Here is a 20,612-nt window from a genome sequence, read left to right on the forward strand (position 1 = left end):
ACAATCTGCCTGTTCCCAGCATTAGCACAACACTTTGCGATGGTTAGCTTGTTATCTGTGGTGATATATGCTAAATGTAACGTCTCTTTCACTCAAAAAAATGTCTAATGTCGAAGTGGAAATCAAGAGAATAGTGGCAGCGCCACACCAGTTACAGAACAACATGCATCTCAGTGTCAGTCCAAATTATGCACAATAAGCAGTTTGAACTCACTGATGTAATGCCATTTATTTTCTAAGTGTTAGTACGCTCAGTGAAACTGAGTCCAGCGCGAGGGAGACCCGACTCAGAGGAGGAGAGGTTAGTGAGGCCAGCGTCTCCACGGCAGGTGACAGTGCGCACGGATCCGCTGCGCCACACATGGATGAAATAATGAAATAGTAAATAGGACTACAGCAACAGAAATATGTGCAGAATTAAGACAGTCAAGACGGCCCAGTGTTTGGTGGACCGGGTACACCTTGTTCACTTAATAGCCTACAAATCATCCACGGGATCAATTACGCATCACATGAGTTAGCCCCCCCGACACGGCGTTTGTTCCTGGGGAGATGGAGCCGTGCGTCCCGCCTCCTGTGCGTCATGGATGTCTGAGCCTCAGCAACCACTAACTATAAAGATACAATCTGCCTGTTCCCAGCATTAGCACAACACTTTGCGATGGTTAGCTTGTTACCTGTGACGATATATGCTAATGTAATGTCTCTTTCACATTAGTGTGTGAGTGACTGACCTATTTGGATGTGTTTTGAGATGCCTGATGAAGTTTGATGTTGTTGATCCAGCATCATTTATCTTTAACCACACACCTTGCATGTAGCTGTTGGCTTACTGCCACTGTTTACCAAGTTATTGAAAGCTAAACTAATGACAAAAGGCACAACTCCGGGAGGACTTGGTGTCGCCATCGTCAATGAATTTTTTTTAATATGTGAGTGCGCGCACATAAGGCATAACGCATGCGTTACGTTGCACATTATGGCAAAGGGCAGGGGACATGAGGCTCGTCATACATTTCCCCGTATATGCGCCAATAAAAGAAAATAGAAATACATGAATACATTTAGATTTAAAAAGCAATAATTGCATGAAAACAGGTTGTTGACGAGTCTCGAAGCTCGAGTCCGAGTCAAGTCTGAAGTCAGCTGTTAGTGCAACTTAAGTGCGACTCGAGTCCGAGTCTCAGACTTGAGTCCCCATCTCTGCCTCACTAACACCTCTCTCTTCCCCCACTCACTCACCAACCACCACCTCGGCTCTATAAGGAGCAGGGATTAGACGTGTCGCTGGACCAGGACCCAATCAGAGAGCAGGGCTTGTACCTGAGCAGGAAGCAGCGTCAGCGGCTGCTGGATGAACACGAAGTCCAGGGCTGGACTGTAGTTCAATTCCTGGGAGACTCTGTACTCATCCCAGCAGGGGCCATGCACCAGGTATATCTAATGTTCACAACACAGACGTGCACACACACACACACACACACACACACACACACACACACACACACACACACACACACACACACACAGATCACCTCATTGGTAAGATAATGAAAATACTTAATCTTACCGAAATGTGGCATACATTAATTAAAGGACATTTTCTGGTGCATTCAGCTTCACTTTTACTTCTGTCAGTGGTTTAATGATAGGGTTGAACTGGATTCTGGAACATATGGGCACAAACAACACATTTAAGGTGGAGCTTTTGCATTATTCTTGGTGAAGAAATCTGGAGTGTTTAGGAATTTCTTTAATTGATTTTTTTTTTTTTAAATATGAAGCAATATTTTGTTGAGGTGTTTTATAGCTTTACATCTTTAGTAGGAACCAATGGGCTTGAGCTGAGGGTAGGAATGTACTGAGAGACAGACTATCACATTGTTGAGCATTTCATGGGATTTATAATGTTGTTAATGAAAATAATGTTTATATAACATATATATATATATAGTTATTTATTTTTAATTATAAACTGTTTTTTTCTGCACAACCTCACAATGCTGTAGTTCAGTTTTCATACCTAAAGAAGATGACATGACCCTTTGATTGTGTCCACTACTATCTGAGCCCAGGCGTCAGTGACGTGTCCTCACATCCTCTCTCCGTCCTGTCTGTCAGGTCCAGAACCTCCACAGCTGTGTCCAGGTCATCAATGACTTTGTGTCTCCGGAGCACGTGGCCAACTCCTTCCACCTGACCCAGGAGCTCCGGCCCAACAAAGAGGAGGTCAACTACGAGGATAAACTACAGGTGATGGACCACAGCTCAATCCACTGTCATTGAACACTACATTGTTATTACCCTTTTCTGATGTATGATGATGCAGCTTTTTCTCAGTTTTTTTTTTTTAACCAGTTAGGATCCTGCTAACATTCCCTCTCACATTGACATTCTTGGTGTTATTGTGGCAGTGCAGCAGTGTAATTGGCTGTGCAACTTGAGGCAACATGTGTCACCTCTGTCACTGATTCAGAGTCAGCCTCTCTACTTCCTGTCTCCCTCGCTGTAGCGAGTCTTTCACTTTTCTTTAGTGTGTGTGTGTGTGCGTGTGTGCGCGTGTGTGTCAGTATGAAACAAGGACTGACAGAATGGCAGAGTGAGTCATCATCAGTGATGTTCTGTGGACATTGATTCCCTCTGCTCCAAATACACTCCACACACACTCATTCTGCCAATCAGGTGTGACTCACCATCCATCTTCCACCTGTCAGTCTGTACTGTGCTGTCTGGTTCTACTTTTCAAGACATGATGAGCAGCGGATCAGCGGAGGATAATTCTGTTGAGGGACCACAGTACAAATAGAGAACCGGCTTTGTTTGTTCACACTAAATGATCTGAATCCATATTCAGATGAGTTTTTTCAAAAGAAGGTGTTCATTGAAACTTTAACCACTCTTGTATTTCTGGTTCTATGTTGCTGTGTGTGTAGATAACTATAGGACATATATGGTTAACTGTCAGAATTTAGTGTCAGTGACTGTTTTGTACACAAGTTAAACACACAGGGAGATGGATGCAGCCATCACTTTATTACATTAAGTTTGTCATTAGCAATTATAAATTAAATTCCATGCACAAGATAAGACATCCACTTGATGTGTCTAACTCGGCTTTTAGCTTCAGATAAATCTTTGAATGCTTTTTCACACAGAACGTGGACTGTGGATTTTGTGTTATCACTTATCACATTGGATATGCATTATGACATGCACATACACAAACCAGTCATAGAAATAGATACAAATATTGATATGAATAAATATAAATATTCCACATGCCATTCCCCTTTTACTTGTGGAATACAGTGAGGAAAATAAGTATTTGAACACCCTGCTATTTTGCAAGTTCTCCCACTTAGAAATCATGGAGGGTCTGAAATTGTCATCGTAGGTGCATGTCCACTGTGAGAGACATAATCTAAAAAATAAAATCCAGAAATCACAATGTATGATTTTTTAACTATTTATTTGTATGATACAGCTGCAAATAAGTATTTGAACACCTGAGAAAATCAATGTTAATATTTGGTACAGTAGCCTTTGTTTGCAGTTACAGAGGTCAAACGTTTCCTGTAGTTTTTCACCAGGTTTGCACACACTGCAGGAGGGATTTTGGCCCACTCCTCCACACAGATCTTCTCTAGATCAGTCAGGTTTCTGGGCTGTCGCTGAGAAACACGGAGTTTGAGCTCCCTCCAAAGATTCTCTATTGGGTTTAGGTCTGGAGACTGGCTAGGCCACGCCAGAACCTTGATATGCTTCTTACAGAGCCACTCCTTGGTTATCCTGGCTGTGTGCTTCGGGTCATTGTCATGTTGGAAGACCCAGCCTCGACCCAGCCTCGACCCATCTTCAATGCTCTAACTGAGGGAAGGAGGTTGTTCCCCAAACTCTCGCAATACATGGCCCCGGTCATCCTCTCCTTAATACAGTGCAGTCGCCCTGTCCCATGTGCAGAAAAACACCCCCAAAGCATGATGCTACCACCCCCGTGCTTCACAGTAGGGATGGTGTTCTTGGGATGGTACTCATCATTCTTCTTCCTCCAAACACGGTTAGTGGAATTATGACCAAAAAGTTCTATTTTGGTCTCATCTGACCACATGACTTTCTCCCATGACTCCTCTGGATCATCCAAATGGTCATTGGCAAACTTAAGACGGGCCTTGACATGTGCTGGTTTAAGCAGGGGAACCTTCTGTGCCATGCATGATTTCAAACCATGACGTCTTAGGGCGTTTTCACACATACCTCATTTGGTCCGGACTTTCGGACTTTTCAGTTTGATCCGAACCAAAATTAGAGGTGTGAAACCTCCCCCGGACCACGGTCTGGATCAAAAGACCAAATTTTGGTCCGACCAAAAGAGGTAGTCTCGGTCCGGACCAAACTGAACCATGGTCCGGTTCGTTTACAGTGTGAAAGCATTTTTTGGATGGTTCAGACTTTCGGACCAAATACAAGAAGCTCTGGCAGACTCTCCTTGTGTTACAAGACCGGGGAATAGCTCCTTTAAGGAATAGCTCGGTGCTTAGTGTGTAGGCTACACGAGAGAGTGAGAGTGACGGTGAATGCGCTCAGAGCGGACAGCTGTCGGCTATCAGAGCAGAGAATACATCAGCAGTTTATTTGTTAAGTGGTAGAAAATGTACAGTGTAGGTTTCCGTTTGTCTCTGAATAAATTATCCAGAAAGTTCCAGTGTCTTGCTTCTCAACATCACAACAAAACAAAAAGAGCCGCGGCAGTAGGGGAGAGCAGCAGTCAGCTGAAAAAACTCCGACCCAGAGAGAGGAGACGAGAGGACGGGGAAGCCCGTCTACAAACCAATCAATTATAAGTATCTGGAGACGCAGCTCACGTATGTGATGACGGCAGGATGTAGTTTTGTCACGTTTAGATCTTTAGTGCGCTTGCATAACTGCAGTGTGAAACCAAAACTTACCGGATCAAATGTATACAATGTAACAAAAACATGAACCTTGGTCCGGACCTTGGTTCGGACTTTCATGTGTGAAAACACCCCTTAGTGTATTACCAACAGTAACCTTGGAAACGGTGGTCCCAGCTCTTTTCAGGTCATTGACCAGCTCCTCCCGTGTAGTTCTGGGCTGATTTCTCACCTTTCTTAGGATCATTGAGACCCCACGAGGTGAGATCTTGCATGGAGCCCCAGTCCGAGGGAGATTGACAGTCATGTTTAGCTTCTTCCATTTTCTAATGATTGCTCCAACAGTGGACCTTTTTTCACCAAACTACTTGGCAATTTCCCCGTAGCCCTTTCCAGCCTTGTGGAGGTGTACAATTTAGTCTCTAGTGTCTTTGGACAGCTCTTTGGTCTTGGCCATGTTAGTAGTTGGATTCTTACTGATTGTATGGGGTGGACAGGTGTCTTTATGCAGCTAACGACCTCAAACAGGTGCATCTAATTTAGGATAATAAATGGAGTGGAGGTGGACATTTTAAAGGCAGACTAACAGGTCTTTGAGGGTCAGAATTCTAGCTGATTGACAGGTGTTCAAATACTTATTTGCAGCTGTATCATACAAATAAATAGTTAAAAAATCATATATTGTGATTTCTGGATTTTTTTTTTTAGATTGTCTCTCACAGTGGACATGCACCTACGATGACAATTTCAGACCCTCCATGATTTCTAAGTGGGAGAACTTGCAAAATAGCAGGGTGTTCAAATACTTATTTTCCTCACTGTAAATGCAACTCTTTCCCCTCCCACTCAGGTGAAGAACATTCTGTACCACTGTGTGAAGGAGGTGGTGAGCTCCCTGAAGAGGGCCAGCTCTGAGGAAGACGATGAGGAAGAGAACTCATGACCCCCTCTCAGCATGGTCCTCACCTTCCAGGGAGGGACACGACTCCCATCAGCACCGAGGACTGTGTCACATGTCTGGGTCAGAGCTGGTCATGTGACCCAGGAGAGCCGCATCACACAGCCAAGTGGCCAGTGAGAGGCCCGCCCACCTCCATCATCCCCCCCGAACCTTCAGTGCCAAGAGGAGACAAACACAAGACCAGAGGGGCCACTGGACTGACAGGGATTAAACCTCAACTACCACACCTCTTTGTTGTTTCATAGACTCAGAACACAAGGAGGACAGAGGCATTCTGGGAAACAGAGGACAGCATGAAGGTTGGGAGCCTTATTAAAGCCACTACGCTGGAGTGAAACAGCTCTACAAGCCCCCACTGGTGCAAAACTCTTTAGTGTGACTGATGGTGCGTCCCGCGAAGATCCAGTTTCCATGGAGACTGCCCTGTGAGCTGAAGTTGACAGGTTGGATGGCAGCAGCGGTGCTGATGGAGACACAGAGCTCCCTGCTGCTCTCTCACTGTAATCTTTGTGGATTATAAAGGCCAGGAAGGTTTAATCCCTGTCTGTAGCAGCAGCCAACACGTCTTGGAGAGAAGATTTCGCTGATTACATCAGCATCACCAGCAGCAAGCAGCATCAGGATCCAAACTGTCATCTCTGCTGTTTAAAAAAATCTCGAAGAAAAAAACAAAAGATTTGAGGGAGAAAAAAAACGCAACGAGAAATCTCAGATGTTTCAGCAGACAGTAAGCTCTGCTGCGCCCTCGTTTGTTGTTCCGTCTGTAATTTGTCTGTTCTCCTCCTTTTTTTCTAGTTCTATCTGTGTGTTGCTGTTTTTTTTTTTCTTCATTTTCTTTTTCATAAGAACATTGTTTTATTTTCTCTGTGAAGATGTATTTATTTTATTGCTGTATGATATGCGATGTTATTGGGGGGGGAAAGCATTAATGTAAATGTGACTTGTACAGTTTCTTTTTTTCTTTCTTTTAGTAAGTGGTTTTCAGTTGTAATACGGCTCTACTGTGATGGAGGACACACGCACACACACACACACACACACACACACACACACACACACACACACCAGCTAATGCCTGTAACTTTGGGAAGTGTTGATGCTCTACAGTCCTCATGCCATAAATGCATTTTTTGAAAATCAACTGCCAAACTATTGTAAAGACTATGTAAAGTTGCATTATGTAAAGAAAGAACAAAATGGCTTATACACTTCAGCATTTTATGAAAAAAAAGTATTTGTTGTAATATTGAGACATTTACAAAAAAGATGTAATTTATTTAAGAAAAGAATGAATTGTCTTGTTTTTTTTTGTTTAGTTAAGATTTACTATGGTGAACTTTTGAAGTTAAAAGATAAAATAATGAAAACGTTTACTATAATGTGTAAATATATACATATATACATTCACTGAGGTATTTTTTTAAAACATGGCTTGCTTCAATTTCAAATTTTAAAGTGCAAGTGTTACATGCTTTGTACATTGAAGTTCAAAAGGGTTTTACATTTTCCATTAAAATGGATTTATCAAACGCTTGGTGTAGTGTTTTGGATGCTGGGGCTGGATTCCCACTCTCCTGGAATATGGAGACTTGAGTAGGGCTGGGTACCGAATTCAATTCTTTTTAGGCACTGACCGAATTTCCTCTTAAGTATTGAGTATCAAAAAATGCCTTGTCATTCAATACCCAATTTCAGTACCTAAGGAGTAAATCTCATCAGAGTCAGTGAGCCAATAAGCACGCAGCATGCTTCTACCAAGATCTAATGATTGGCTGTCTAACGTTACACATCGTAGAGACACACAGAGACGGAGCTCACATAGTAGGAGCTGAAAAATGAAATAAAAAGATTTGTGCCGTAACATGTAAAGTTGTAATTTCTTTTTGTTTAATGAAATTGGTATCAAGTATCGTTTAGGAACCGGTATTGAAGTCACGGTATTGGTATCGGTAACGAATAGTTTTTTAACGATACCCATACCTAGACACAAGAAATTCAAATGGTTCCAACCAAATTCTTTGGTGATTTATTTAGTATATTGGTGGACAAAAATGACTTAACTAACCAGAACTTTTTAACTCATGGATGCAGTCATTATAAAGTCCTCAAATCATAACCACAGGAAGAATTCAGTTCATTGAAATCCATAAATTTATTTCCTGTTATAGAGTCATTTCCTGGGCCTATCACCACTTTTTGTCCCAAATTAAGCACAGGATGGACAATTTCTGCATCACAAAAATCTAATTTTCAGAATTGAATAATAATTGAGCCTACAGAAGAAACAAGAAATCTACAAGTATGGCTCAAACTTTTTGGCGGGAAAATTGGGGGAATATAGGTGAATCTGTGCATGCTATGCATTGGATGAGTTCATGTGATTTGCATCATGTGATCATCACCACTAGGTGGTGCTGCTATTCCATGTTAGTTATGTTCGCTTTGAAGATGTTACCCTTCCTCCAGCACCCTGTTGAACTGACAAAATCAAACTAACTTTAACAAATTAAAATCAGACATGTCATGTTTGGTGATTTATCTCCAAGGTCTTGCAGTGATTGCAGTCAGTGCAACCAATCAAAGCAGCCTTCTTTTGCCCAAGTTCCCCCCTCCCAGGATTTCCCCGCGTCTCTTGTGCGTCCTCGGGGGGGGGCAGACTAAGGCGCAAGGAAGTGGATGAGACGGGGATGCAATTTAAGGGCTTTGGGACATACCCTGCATTGCATCTCACTTGCTTCCCTTCCCCGCGTCTTAGTCTGTCCCACCGTGGAGGCAGGAGGAGGTATACACAAAGCAACTGTGAACTCAGTATAGATAGATGTGTGTAAGCAATTAAAGACCTATCATGTTTTTTTTATCCACTATCTTTTGTAATCTTAACAATACTATAGTTAGAATGTGTGCATTGTAGAAAGACATCAAAACATTGTCATTAAATTTCCAAAGCTCTGTCTGGAGATACGCTTAGTTAGTCCTTATCACTAAGGCTTTGTCGCTTCAGGTGCAATCAAAAACTACCCGGGCTATTTAAAGTGATCTTTGGTTTTAAAGGTGAAAAACACCTTTATTAGTAATTTGTCTTTGGTATTGTAACTCACTTGCAAAGTACACATATGAACCTACCTCTACTATCAGGTTCAGATTTTAACCTTAAATAGAAAAATAGATCTAAAATAGATATTTACTTTGATTAATCTGAGTTAAAATGACATCATTGAGCAGGCAGTGAGGGACACCCTGCATGCTTTTCTGCCTGATTTCCCATTTTCTCTGCTGTGGCGTGTTTGCTTTGAAAAACTGGAGGTCACCTTTGTGCTGTTCTGTACATTCATGTTTATGCTTTTGTGTGTGTGTGTGTGTGTGTGTGTGTGTGTGTGTGTGTGTGTGTGTGTGTGTGTGAGAGAGAGACAGGAGCCAGTGCTGACGTGACTAATGCTTGGATCAGCTCCCATTCAAACTTACAAAGCTGAACTGGAAACACACATATTATCCTCCTGCACTCCATTATATTAGCTGAAACTGTGCCTACTGGCACTGTGTGTGTGTGTGTGTGTGTGTGTGTGTGTGTGTGTGTGTGTGTGTGTGTGTGTGTGTGTGTGTGTGTCACAGGTTAACTGGAGTACACTGAGGCAGAAGTTCACCAGTGAGTTCAGACAGAGGTCACTCTCTCTCGTTCTATAATTCCTCCTCTCGGTCTTTGTTTTCTTTCTTTCTTTTTTGTCTCAGTATTTCTTTATTTCTGTCTGTCTGTCTCTCTCTTTTTTGCCGTTCCTGTCTCAGTATCTCTATCATTCTTGACCTGACTACCTCTCTTAGTGTTAATGGCTTTTTAACAACATTCATTGTCTGCTGACTGCTTGTTTTTTTGAAGTTGTAGTCCTTCAGATTGTCTTAGGTTGTTTCTAGCAGCAGCTTTGGCGGTCAGATGTAGGCCTGGCAAACTCGATTCCTTTTAAGGATTCGTGTTATTCTGAGTCACTCACTAAACTGATCCAGGTTGTGCGAGTCACTTGAGTCAGTGTTGTATGCTACATCCGAGGCAGGCTTTTGATTTGGATAAATGCCATGTTTTCATTTAGAATCTTTTAATTTTATTTGGAAAAATTTATATCCATACATGTAAATGGTCTGAAAGAAAACCGAATATTCATTTAAAAATGACATGAAATTATATTTTGAAACTTTAAAAGGACTGACAAATAAGAAAGCCATCTGGACTCTGAACATTTACAGTGACTTACAACCTCTTTAATGTAAATTTCATGCGCCCCTTTTTCATGTATGTATGTATGTATGTATGTATGCATTTAATGTTTTCAATGTGTATGTGTATCTGTACTTTTTTACTAGTTTTTTAAAGACAAAAAAAAAAAAAAAAAATTAATGAGTTGTCGGCAAGGCGAGCCGAGGCGAGCTTGTAATGTTTCGGACTGTCTGCTCGACCTAATTGCATTTTAACATACTCCATTTATACACCAAACCTACAGTAGGCCTAGCTAGGCTCTGTGTAAAAGTTTAGTGTAAGATGAGCTAACACATCCACATAGAGCCGTGTAGGGAAACGTGCGGCTGTAGAGATGATAGACCCGAGGAGGCAGCGGCTAGCTAACGTGGCTAATCGTGCTAACACGGTCAACAGTGCTAACGCAGCTAGCGGGATTACTCAACATGAGGGTCGTGGAGGCCCGATGATATCCCTGAGGCTCTCCGCGGGGTAACGTTAGCGGCGCTGCCGTTCCTGCAGGCGGAGATGAGAGCCCAGCTGCTCTGAGGCTATACAGGTTGCTTCCAGCCTGGCTATCATTTCCTGAATGTTCGTCCCAAAAAGCGAATCCAAAGAGAGAGGGTGGTTCGATACAGGGAGGACAGACTGAGCCAAGGTGTCTGTGTCCAAACTGAGCTCCACATATAGACCGGCCGCAGTCGATGGCAGAGGTTGACATGTGATCTCAGCCGATCAGCTCGGTCCTCTTGTGGGAGTTTAGTTTTTTGTTTATTTTTCTTTGGACTCAAAGTTCTTTCTCTGTGTGTTGGTCCGCCATTGTCAGTCAGCAGTAATGAAATGTAGGCGCCCGATTAACATATGGTTTCTTTACATCTTTCCTTGTCGGAATTTTCCAATTTCCGAGTACAATGGAACGCAGCATAATGGGCAGTGACAAGCTCCACCTTGGCAGACCATGGGGCAGATGGGGAGACCAACCACTGCTGACTGACGTAAAAAGCATCACTAACTGTGCGCTGTATTTGAATTTAGGGCAGGAAAGTCGCCCCAGACACTCAGATTGTATTACTTGGCAAAGCAGCAAATACAAGTGCTTTCATTAGTGGGTCATATGCTCAATCACCATTGTTTAACTCACTCTTTGATAGATAGGAACCGCACAGTCAATTAACTAGATAACAATCTTACGGACTACAACTTTAAACCACAACAACTCAGGTAGTTATTGGGTGTGTGTGTGTGTGTGTGTGTGTGTGTGTGTGTGTGTGTGTGTGTGTGTGTGTGTGCGCGCGCGCCCTCTCTGTCAAAGTACAGCTAGAGGAAGTGTCTCCAGGGGTTCACCCATAGGTCACTTGCAAAGCAACTCCGCCCCTCCTCACACACACACACATACAAAACACTGTTTTTTAGCCTACATAATGTGTGGTAGTGATACATACGTGGTGCTGATATTTAGTATTTTAAACTGGACCGTTTTGTGACTATACTGTGTATGTGTGTGTGTGTGTGTGTGTGTGTGTGTGTGTGTGTGTGTGTGTGTGTGTGTGTGTTTGTTCTTGTTTAACTACATTCGTGAGGTCCAAAAACTGGGAATACAGTATACTGTCCAACCAGCTTTGTGGGGCCAAAATGCTGGACCCCACAACTTTAAAGGGCTGTTTGAGGGTTAAGACTTGGTTTTAGGATTAGGGTTAGAATTAGGTTATGGTTAGGGTGAGGGTAAGGGTTAAGGTTAGGCATTTAGTGGTGATGGTTAGGGTAAGGGGCTAGGGAATGCATTGATTATGTCAATGACGGGTCCCCACAAAGATAGTGAAATGCACTGTGTGTGTGTGTGTGTGTGTGTGTGTGTGTGTGTGTGTGTGTGTGTGTGTGTGTGTGTATGTGTGTGTCACCCACCATAGATGCACTGCTTTTGCTCTCTCCCTCTTCTCCCTCTCTGTGTGAATGTGTGTGTGGTTGCAGCAGTCAGTGTGTACAAACAGAAGCCGTTCTTCAAAGTGAGATGTCATAAATCGTGTGTGTCGACAGCAGGCAGCTTCCAGCTGCTCCTCCCTGTCTGAGGCTGAAGCAGAGCCACCAACACATAAGATCCAGAACAATACACCACAGAGTCCTACATGTACCTGCAAACAAGCTCTGACCACACCGACTGCTTCCATTGTGCGGAACTAGGACTTGCAAAAGAGCAAAAACTAACTGTGACTACAACAACAGCAAGACAGGCAAGCATGGCAAGGCCTCAGATCACAGAGAGGCATCTCCAATAGGGGGCAGTGCTGTTCTGAAGGGGAGAGAACAGGGCCTGTGACTAGAAGGTCGCCGGTTCATTCCCCGGCCAGCAGGATAAGCCTGGGTGGAGAGAGTGAAAGCGTAGGACTTGCCTCTGACTGTGGTTGTTCTGGGAAACTTCCGGTGTGAATGTGTACAACTGTGAATGTCTCAGAGAAACTTGCTCAGAATTGCTCAGATGTGTTGGAGCCTTTTAAAACAACACAAATCTAAATGTCACAGTATGCTGAGTAAATAATCATATCTCTGAAATGTCTGCAGTGTAGGAACTGTCTGTCCGCTCCTGAGGCTTGGTTGTCTCTTTAAAAAAGGCCTCTTATGTTTTCCGCCATTATTATTACCATTACTACTATTATTATTGTTATTATTATTCTTTTATGTTTATCTTTTTGTGTCTTTTTTTATTTGAATATTTATTATTGCCCTCTACTTTTGTGCATATGCACATTCACACAAATGTACCCCCCCATCCATACCCTCTCCACCAAGTAAGTCAAATTATACACAAACATAATGTTGCTACAGTTATGATGATTATTATTTTATGATTATTACTTTTACTATTGTTGTTATTGTTATTTTATTTTATGTAGTTCCCTTTTAAATAGGGCTGAACGATTTTTGAAAATAATCTAATTGCGATTTTTTTCCCAAATATTGCGATTGCGATTCGATATTCCATTATTTTTTAAGCTCTTTGTCTTCTGTATTATTCAACAAAGACAAACAATAAATCATTTTATAGTTAAATAAAGTATAGTTATAGTTATAGTTAAATAAGTAAAAATATAGTATATAGTGTATATATATATATATATATATATATATATACACACATATATATATATATACACACACACAACAGTGTATTTTTTTTACAGTGCACAGAGAGGAGCTGCCTCCAGCCCCTCCCCCTCGTGAAGTTGCGTGCTGCTGTGTGCACTTGTTCAGAGAGGCTATCGTTGCGTTAGCTAGCTGCTGGTGTTCTTGCCGTGGGATTAACTGTACTAATAAAACTGTTGAAACACCGCGGCCACGCTGCTGTGAAAGCTCCCCGAACATCATTAATCAGTCTGATTGTTACCCCTCTCAGTGGCAGCTCCTCCACTCGTATCTTTATAACGGAGCTAACCGCTAACCGGAGCTAACCGCTAATCAGAGCTAATCGTTGCCAATCGTTGCCAACCGAGCCTTCAGTTCAGCGTGCCTGTATCCATTAACTGCATGTATGGACTCGAGCCCGAATAAAACCCTTCATTTTATTAAAAAGGCTGTAAAAGGTACGGCGTGCTAAGTTACGCCGCCTTCACACTGGCAGTTGAAATCAGCTCCGATACGGCTTCGAAACGACCGGAAGTCATTCATTTCCTATGGAGATTCGCAGACTGCATGCGAATGGGTCCGAACTGGGTCCGAACGAGTGCGGTGCAAAAAAAATCATGTCAGTTGGTCATCCGGATGCGTTCAAAAAAATTGAACTCTTGCGAAAGGCTACGGACGGTTCCTATCCGATAATTACAGCGTTGCTATGGTACTGATAAACAAACCTGCTAATGCTAATTAGTTAGCTAGCAACAGACATCGAACTATTGACATTATACCGCTATATCACATTTAACCGACGTGATATGTCAACGTCCTGGGCAACTTTTCTCCACGCAGCAGCCTCTCTATTTATATCTGTATAAGAGAGGTCATAGAGAATCGTACATTCAGACGCTTATCAGTCGTTCTAGTCTCTCTGCCATTTTTGTGAGTCGCTTCCGAAGCTTTTCCACGGTGTAGTACGACGTTCGCTGGGGGCGTATTGCGTATTACGGAGCTGAGTTCAACTGCCAGTGTGAAGCATAGACTGTATATAAGAGTGGACCAACAGATCCCATTGCTCTGGGCAGAGACCAGTGAAGGCCAATAGAAGCACTTTTCTGGTGATGGCTAGGGTTACTGCGCAGCCTCCAACTGAGAGAGACGACGTAAATGTGCCGTGAGCAACCTGTCTGAAAGTTGGAAGTCTTCTGGTAGCTGTGCCAAGAGAAATCTCAATCATTCCCAATCTAGCAGAGACGGACAGCGTAGGTATATGTAAGGAGATAACATAGACACAGGCTAATTATTGCTAACTAAAATGGTAGTTAACATTAGTAATTGCACTTAAACAACTCATGTGAGACGAAACTGCCTGCGCGCTTCTCCTGTACTATACGGTAATTCCTCTACTATGAGACAGTAAGTCTCGTGGTTATGACCCAATCGTTAGCCTATTTTTATAAAAACGTCTGCTACGGAGCCATAACGTGAGGTACAAGGTAATGGAGCCTTTTATACATTGTCGTGTTTCTTTAGAAATAAACAATGGACAAATAGAGTCTTTAAACGCTTCAGATGTAAAGTTATTCTCTGTCAAAGTGGCGCCAAAATGAATGGCAGTCAATGGGATGCTAACGGGGGGTGATCGCTTTGTAGCATTAAAATGGCGCCATAGGAGGTTCGCGGTCCGAGGAGAGGCTTACCCCCTTGGTGTGAAGGCGGCGTGATTAGCGCTTGTGAGTCACGTGACCAAATCGCAGCCTTTGTGATTAGGAAATCGCATTTTAACATATCGCGATATTATCGCAAATGCAATTAATCATTCAGCCCTACTTTTAAATACGGCTCAAAGAGACAAAAAATTTGTAATATAGCTACAACAGTAAAATACTACACTAATATTGATGCATCACTATTAATAACAATTAATAATAATAATAATAATATATCAGTCACAGGGGACATTCAAATGCAGAACGAGTACTTTTACTTTTGATACGTTTGGTACATTTAGCTGATAATACTTCTGTACTTTACTTAAGTTGGATTTTGAACGCAGGCCTTTTACTTACGTAACTTTACTTTAAACTGAATATGTCTTCCACCACTGTCAACAACTAAATGCATATATAGTCTCTCTCTCGCCTTCTCTAGGAGTCCAGCATCAGCATCAGCATCAGCATCAGTGTAATTACTGCATCTAGAGAACAATTTGACCATTTTTAGTCCAATCCTCTCATGGAAACAGAAGAAACCATGAGCCTCCTCAGGGAATTTATTTTGTTTTAGACACAGAAAATAGTCAAACCACTGAATCAGCCAACAAAAAAATAAATAAATACTTATGACGCTAACTTATTAATCTAATTTTTTTTTATTGCTGGGTTAGGTGCCATCCTTAGTTTATCCTTAGTTTCTCTATTTCCCACACTATGATGCCCGTGGTACCCCAAAATGCAGAATACTACACTTCCCATAATACATGGGATTGACATTTCACTGGAATTGCACCTCGTACGATTTTATGTGACAAATATAAGTCATTGATTGAATTCAACTTGTTTTTTATTAGAGCTGTTAAACATTCCTTTGCTGCCAGGATCTCTGAGGCTCGGAGTTCAACACCAGACAAAATCCACCATCAGATCACTGTGTGTGGAGGTCATTGACTCTTACTGTGTGTGTGTGTGTGTGTGTGTGTGTGTGTGTGTGTGTGTGCGTGTGTGTGCGTGTGTGTGCGTGTGTGTGTGTGGAGGTCACTGACTCTTACTGTGTCTTCACCAATGTGAACTCGCTCAGGGCTCACTAACAGCAGCTGGCTGTGTGTGTGTGTGTGTGTGTGTGTGTGTGTGTTCTCGTTTAACTATATTCGTGGGGTCCAAAAACTGGGAATACAGCATACTTGTGGGGTCCGGACAGCTTTGTGGGGCCAAAATGTTGGACCCCACACCTTTAAAGGTCTGTTTGAGGGTTAAGACTTGGTTTTAGGATTAAGGTTAGAATTAGGTTATGGTTAGGGTGAGGGTAAGGGTTAAGGTTAGGCATTTAGTTGTGATGGTTAAGGTTAGGGTAAGGGGCTAGGGAATGCATTATGTCAATGACGGGTCCCCACAAAGATAGTGAAACGCACTCTGTGTGTGTGTTTGTGTCTGTGTGTTTGTGTGTGTGTGTGTGTGTGTGTGTGTGTGTGTGTGTGTGTGTGTGTGTGTGTGTGTGGAGGTCACTGACTCTTACTGTGTCTTCACCAACGTGAACTCACTCAGGGCTCACTAACAGCAGCTGGCTGTGTGTGTGTGTGTGTGTGTGTGTGTGTGTGTGTGTGTGTGTGTGTGTGTGTGTGTGTGTGTGTGTGTGCAGCATATCTCCATTTGGCTGACTGAGGTTTGCTCCCAGTAAAAGTGAACCACAGACAAACCGGCTCTACAAGACTGATTCCTGACCTCAGCCTCACACTCATGCTGCCAGTTGTCAGTTTATTTCACATATTATAACATTTCAACACACAACATGCATGAAATTGCATACCTGGATTAGTAAGAGGACTCTAAGTAACTTTACACTTGTAGCTGTGAGGAAGAGCATATTAATTCAGATTTTAACAGACAAGACTTGACCTTAAAATGCACCAGTGTTCATAGATCTGTATGCATCTGCCTTGCTTTGCCTGGTTTCAGTTAGACGATGCAAGAACGCCGAGTAACAGATCAGTATGATGGCTTACCAGTGCCAAAACACAGCCCAGAGGTTTATAATACTCTGAGACAGCTCTGGACAGTTAGTTATTTTACTACTATATACTACACAACATGTATCTGCACAGAGAACATTTCACTGCTGAAGTTATAGAATCATCACAACCATATGAGGAATATTGCAGAAAAAATGATACCTTAACTTCAGTTGATCAGTTGTTCATTTTTGTTTCATGTTTTTAATTACTGTAATGTGCCGTTTGTGTGTCTGTTTAACTTTCAAGGCCTTGTTAGGATAGATTCAAGTCAACTATCTAATTTCTTTGATGCTGAAAATGTCTTTTAGCTTTGTAAATATCTAATGTTAGCAAAAGAAAATATACTATGCAAATTTAACTTTTCATCTATCCACACACCTATCACTAAACTTCCAAACAAAGCAGCGCCCATTTAGGAGACAAGACGTGTACCGTTCCATACCATTGGTGCAGCTTGTAATGCATTTTTAGTAACAAAGAATTTTTGGATCTAATTTGGTCTTAGAAAGCCTGAGAAACTGCATGTAAGATGCTCACGATCATGCTTCTGTAACTTTCATCATACCTCTAGTCCTCTGCATTTATAAAGTTTATATTAATATATCTAGATGTTTAAATTGAGTATAATGCTTTAAAGGACCATTCTCAAATTTCTGCAATTTGTTATACTGTACTTAAATACTGTGGAAGTGGAAGAGCAGAGAAAAGGAATGAGTTATCTTCATATGATACCTGCAGATATATTCCCCCCCCCAAAATAATTTGAATTCATTTGGAATGGCTGTGTTTGTTTGTGTGTGTGTGTGTGTGTGTGTGTGTGTGTGTGTGTGGGGGGGGTGGGTGGGTGGGTGTGTGATATGGCAGAGGAGGGGGCAAGAGAGGTAATAGGGTAATGGGGCAGTGGGCGTTGGATGTGGGGGTTAAGGCTACGTGGAGAGGGCTGGGGTAAGATTGGGGTGAAGGTTTAAGTTGAGGGCAGAGGGGAAAGAGAGGAGAGGAGGTGTGTGTGTGTGTGTGTGTGTGTTTGTGAGGGTTTAAGTGAAGGGCAGACGAGAGACTGCCTGTGTGTTTCTGCCCTCTGAACGACCCCCTCTACTTTACATGAACGAGAGGCTCCCATCTTAGCATGGGTGTGTGTGTGTGTGTGTGTGTGTGTGTGTCTGTGTGTGTGAGAGAGAGAAAGCAGTACAGGTAACAGCATTGTGTGTGTCATGTGTATGTGTAGCTGAACTACAGAATACTAACAAAGCTGTAATCCATCCTGTCACACTGGATTTTACACTTTTCTACCACATGCCAGCATTTCAAACCTAATGTTCTGTTTAAACTCATTTACTCATTAATTACTCATTATTTGTTTTTGCAGATACAATCACAAGTAGACTGGGAGGTTAATCTACAAGTAAAAATCTCTGAAAGATAACATGATGAATGAAATCAGCAATATTTGAAATCTTTGCTCAGTGTACTAAAATGGTCTGGTGAAAGTAGTTATTCTAGCCCCTTCAGACCCAGTGTCCATTGTTATGATATCAGATAATTGGTCTCCAATGGAAATTCACAGATTTTAAATTTTAATTTGACTTGGTTCCGAGGAGAATTCTAACTTAACAATAAATGTGAGATGATCCATAGCTCCAGAACAGCTACAAAACCTACCCTGTGGCAAGATTTGTTGTTGCAACAGCTGTTTCTAAAGAAGAAAAATAACTCTCAATCTCTAATTTGCAAGTTGCACTCGTTGCCCAAACAAAGCAAAAATGGTGTGCTCAGGAGTGAACAGACCTTGTAGTGTGATGATTTGACTTAGAAGTTGACTGTTTCCCCTTTTGTATATTCATTTATAGACCTCCCTTTCTTGAACTGGGTGTAAAACTGCATTTGAGATTTCACTCTCTGTTTTTTTGACCTGATGGCAGACATGACCAACATATAGTATTTGCTTAGTGGTTTCAACACAGTCTGCTTGGAAGATATCAGAACCATAATTGGCAATGAATCAGCTGCAAAATGAAATGTAAATATAATGACAGAACTGCAGACAGGAATTCTACAATAGTTTTGAATTGTAGGCCCACCCATGTTTATTAAAAGGGCTGTACTCGACATTCACAACATGTTTATTTGCTATGTAAAGTTATAGTGGAGTAATGGCGTCCTGAGCAGAGAATGAAGTCACACACTCCCTCTGTGTGTGTTGTAATCTGAGCTTCTTTGTTCTTTGTTTTGATAGCCGGTCTGGCCGTGCGTGCATGTGAGTGCATGTGAGTGCATGTGAGTGCATGTGAGTGCATGTGAGTGCATGTGAGTGCACAGTGCATTGCTATCAGATGCCGAGGGCCGTGACGGATCATCGGTATTTGACTGAGTGGTGAAAGAGCCGCGTGGAGGCAATCCCGGCTCACTTTTTTCCAGTATTTCGATTACAGCTCCTTTAAACACATACATAGTTAAAAATTCAATGATTATGACATTTTACACTTGCAGTCAAAACCTCTTTTGCAGTGGACATTGGAGAAGAAAATAATAAAGATTTGATTTAGCTCTACATGGGGAAAAAACTGTAAAAACAATTTGAGTGAGGTCTGAAGTTCACACAATAAACACTGCCAGTCATCATCAGAATCACAATTACAATCAGCTTTATTGGCCAGGTTTGCGTAAACAGACAAGCAATTTGACTCTCTCAAAGTAAAACACTCACTTAACATATAAACATATAAAGAATAAAAAACAGAAAGGACAGTAAGAAATATATAAAATATACTGTTAAGTATGCAGTATAACAATACAATAGAATTTAAAAATTTACAAAAAATATACAATAACAATTGAAGAGAGGGAAGGAATAGTGCAATATGAGTATAGTCTGAGATTTAAGATTTAAATATAGTGCAAGGCAGTTCAGTGCAATGGTAATATATTAATAACAATATTGTAATTGTAAGATTGAAATATACATGAGGTAAATGAGCAGAACAGTGGTGACTTTGTTCAGTGTAAGGGTGGGGGCTATTTCTGATCGTTCAACAGAGTGACTGCTTGGGGAAAGAAGCTGTCTTTGTGTCAGAGCATGTATTCACACGCACGCACGCACGCACACACACACACACACACACACACACACACACACACACACACACACACACACACACACCTGCAGTGCTGGGCTGGCAGCCATGGAGCAGACTGCCGGTTTCACGCTCCACAAGGTTTTATCGGAACATTCTGCAGGGATCTGACTCCAACTGGCAGCGAGGTTAGGAAGGACAGGTGTGGCAGAGTGTGTGTGGGTGGCTGCGTGTGAGACAGAGAGGCAGAGGATTTGTAATTGAGAACATGTGCATGTTTCGTAAGGTTTGGTATGAGCTTATGAATGTGTCAGACAGAGATTAGACAGAGAATGAGACACACACACACACACACACACACACACTACATATCAGCTCTGCTATTCTCTAAAAGAGATGCACTACTCTTACAACACAGTTAGTAAACAGTAGAAAGCTTAATTGGTAAGTTAAAATTAATTAATTGGTAAATTAAAAGGCTAATTAAAAGCTCATTCTGTCTCTCTTTCAAAATCGATGCCGACTAATTTGATGTTCGAGTGCTGCTTGACGGATGGAATTTTTGGCCGAAGTTACTGACAAAGGTGTCACAGCATTGCCCTGGAAAAGGGCCGGAAATTGGCATATCTACCCG

General features: G+C 41.9%; 1 protein-coding gene across 5 annotated transcripts in view; it reads left to right on the plus strand.

The window, feature by feature from the left end:
• The window catches only part of jmjd1cb (jumonji domain containing 1Cb), a 144,342-nt gene extending 137,218 nt beyond the window's left edge, over nt 1-7,124 (plus strand). For 3 of the 5 annotated variants that reach the window (XM_031324023.2, XM_031324025.2, XM_031324027.2), the window contains 3 exons: nt 1,267-1,434; nt 2,122-2,253; nt 5,743-7,124. In XM_031324023.2, the coding sequence (XP_031179883.1) occupies nt 1,267-1,434; nt 2,122-2,253; nt 5,743-5,835 (393 nt within the window). In that variant the 3' untranslated portion in view covers nt 5,836-7,124. Of the gene's footprint in view, nt 1-1,260; nt 1,435-2,121; nt 2,254-5,742 lie in introns of all 5 variants that reach the window. The other 2 variants (XM_035997939.1, XM_031324024.2) reach the window with 2 other exon arrangements.
• The last annotated feature ends 13,488 nt before the right edge of the window (nt 7,125-20,612 follow it).

Source organism: Sander lucioperca, chromosome 22 (assembly GCF_008315115.2).
Source record: "Sander lucioperca isolate FBNREF2018 chromosome 22, SLUC_FBN_1.2, whole genome shotgun sequence".
Lineage (NCBI taxonomy): Eukaryota > Metazoa > Chordata > Actinopteri > Perciformes > Percidae > Sander > Sander lucioperca.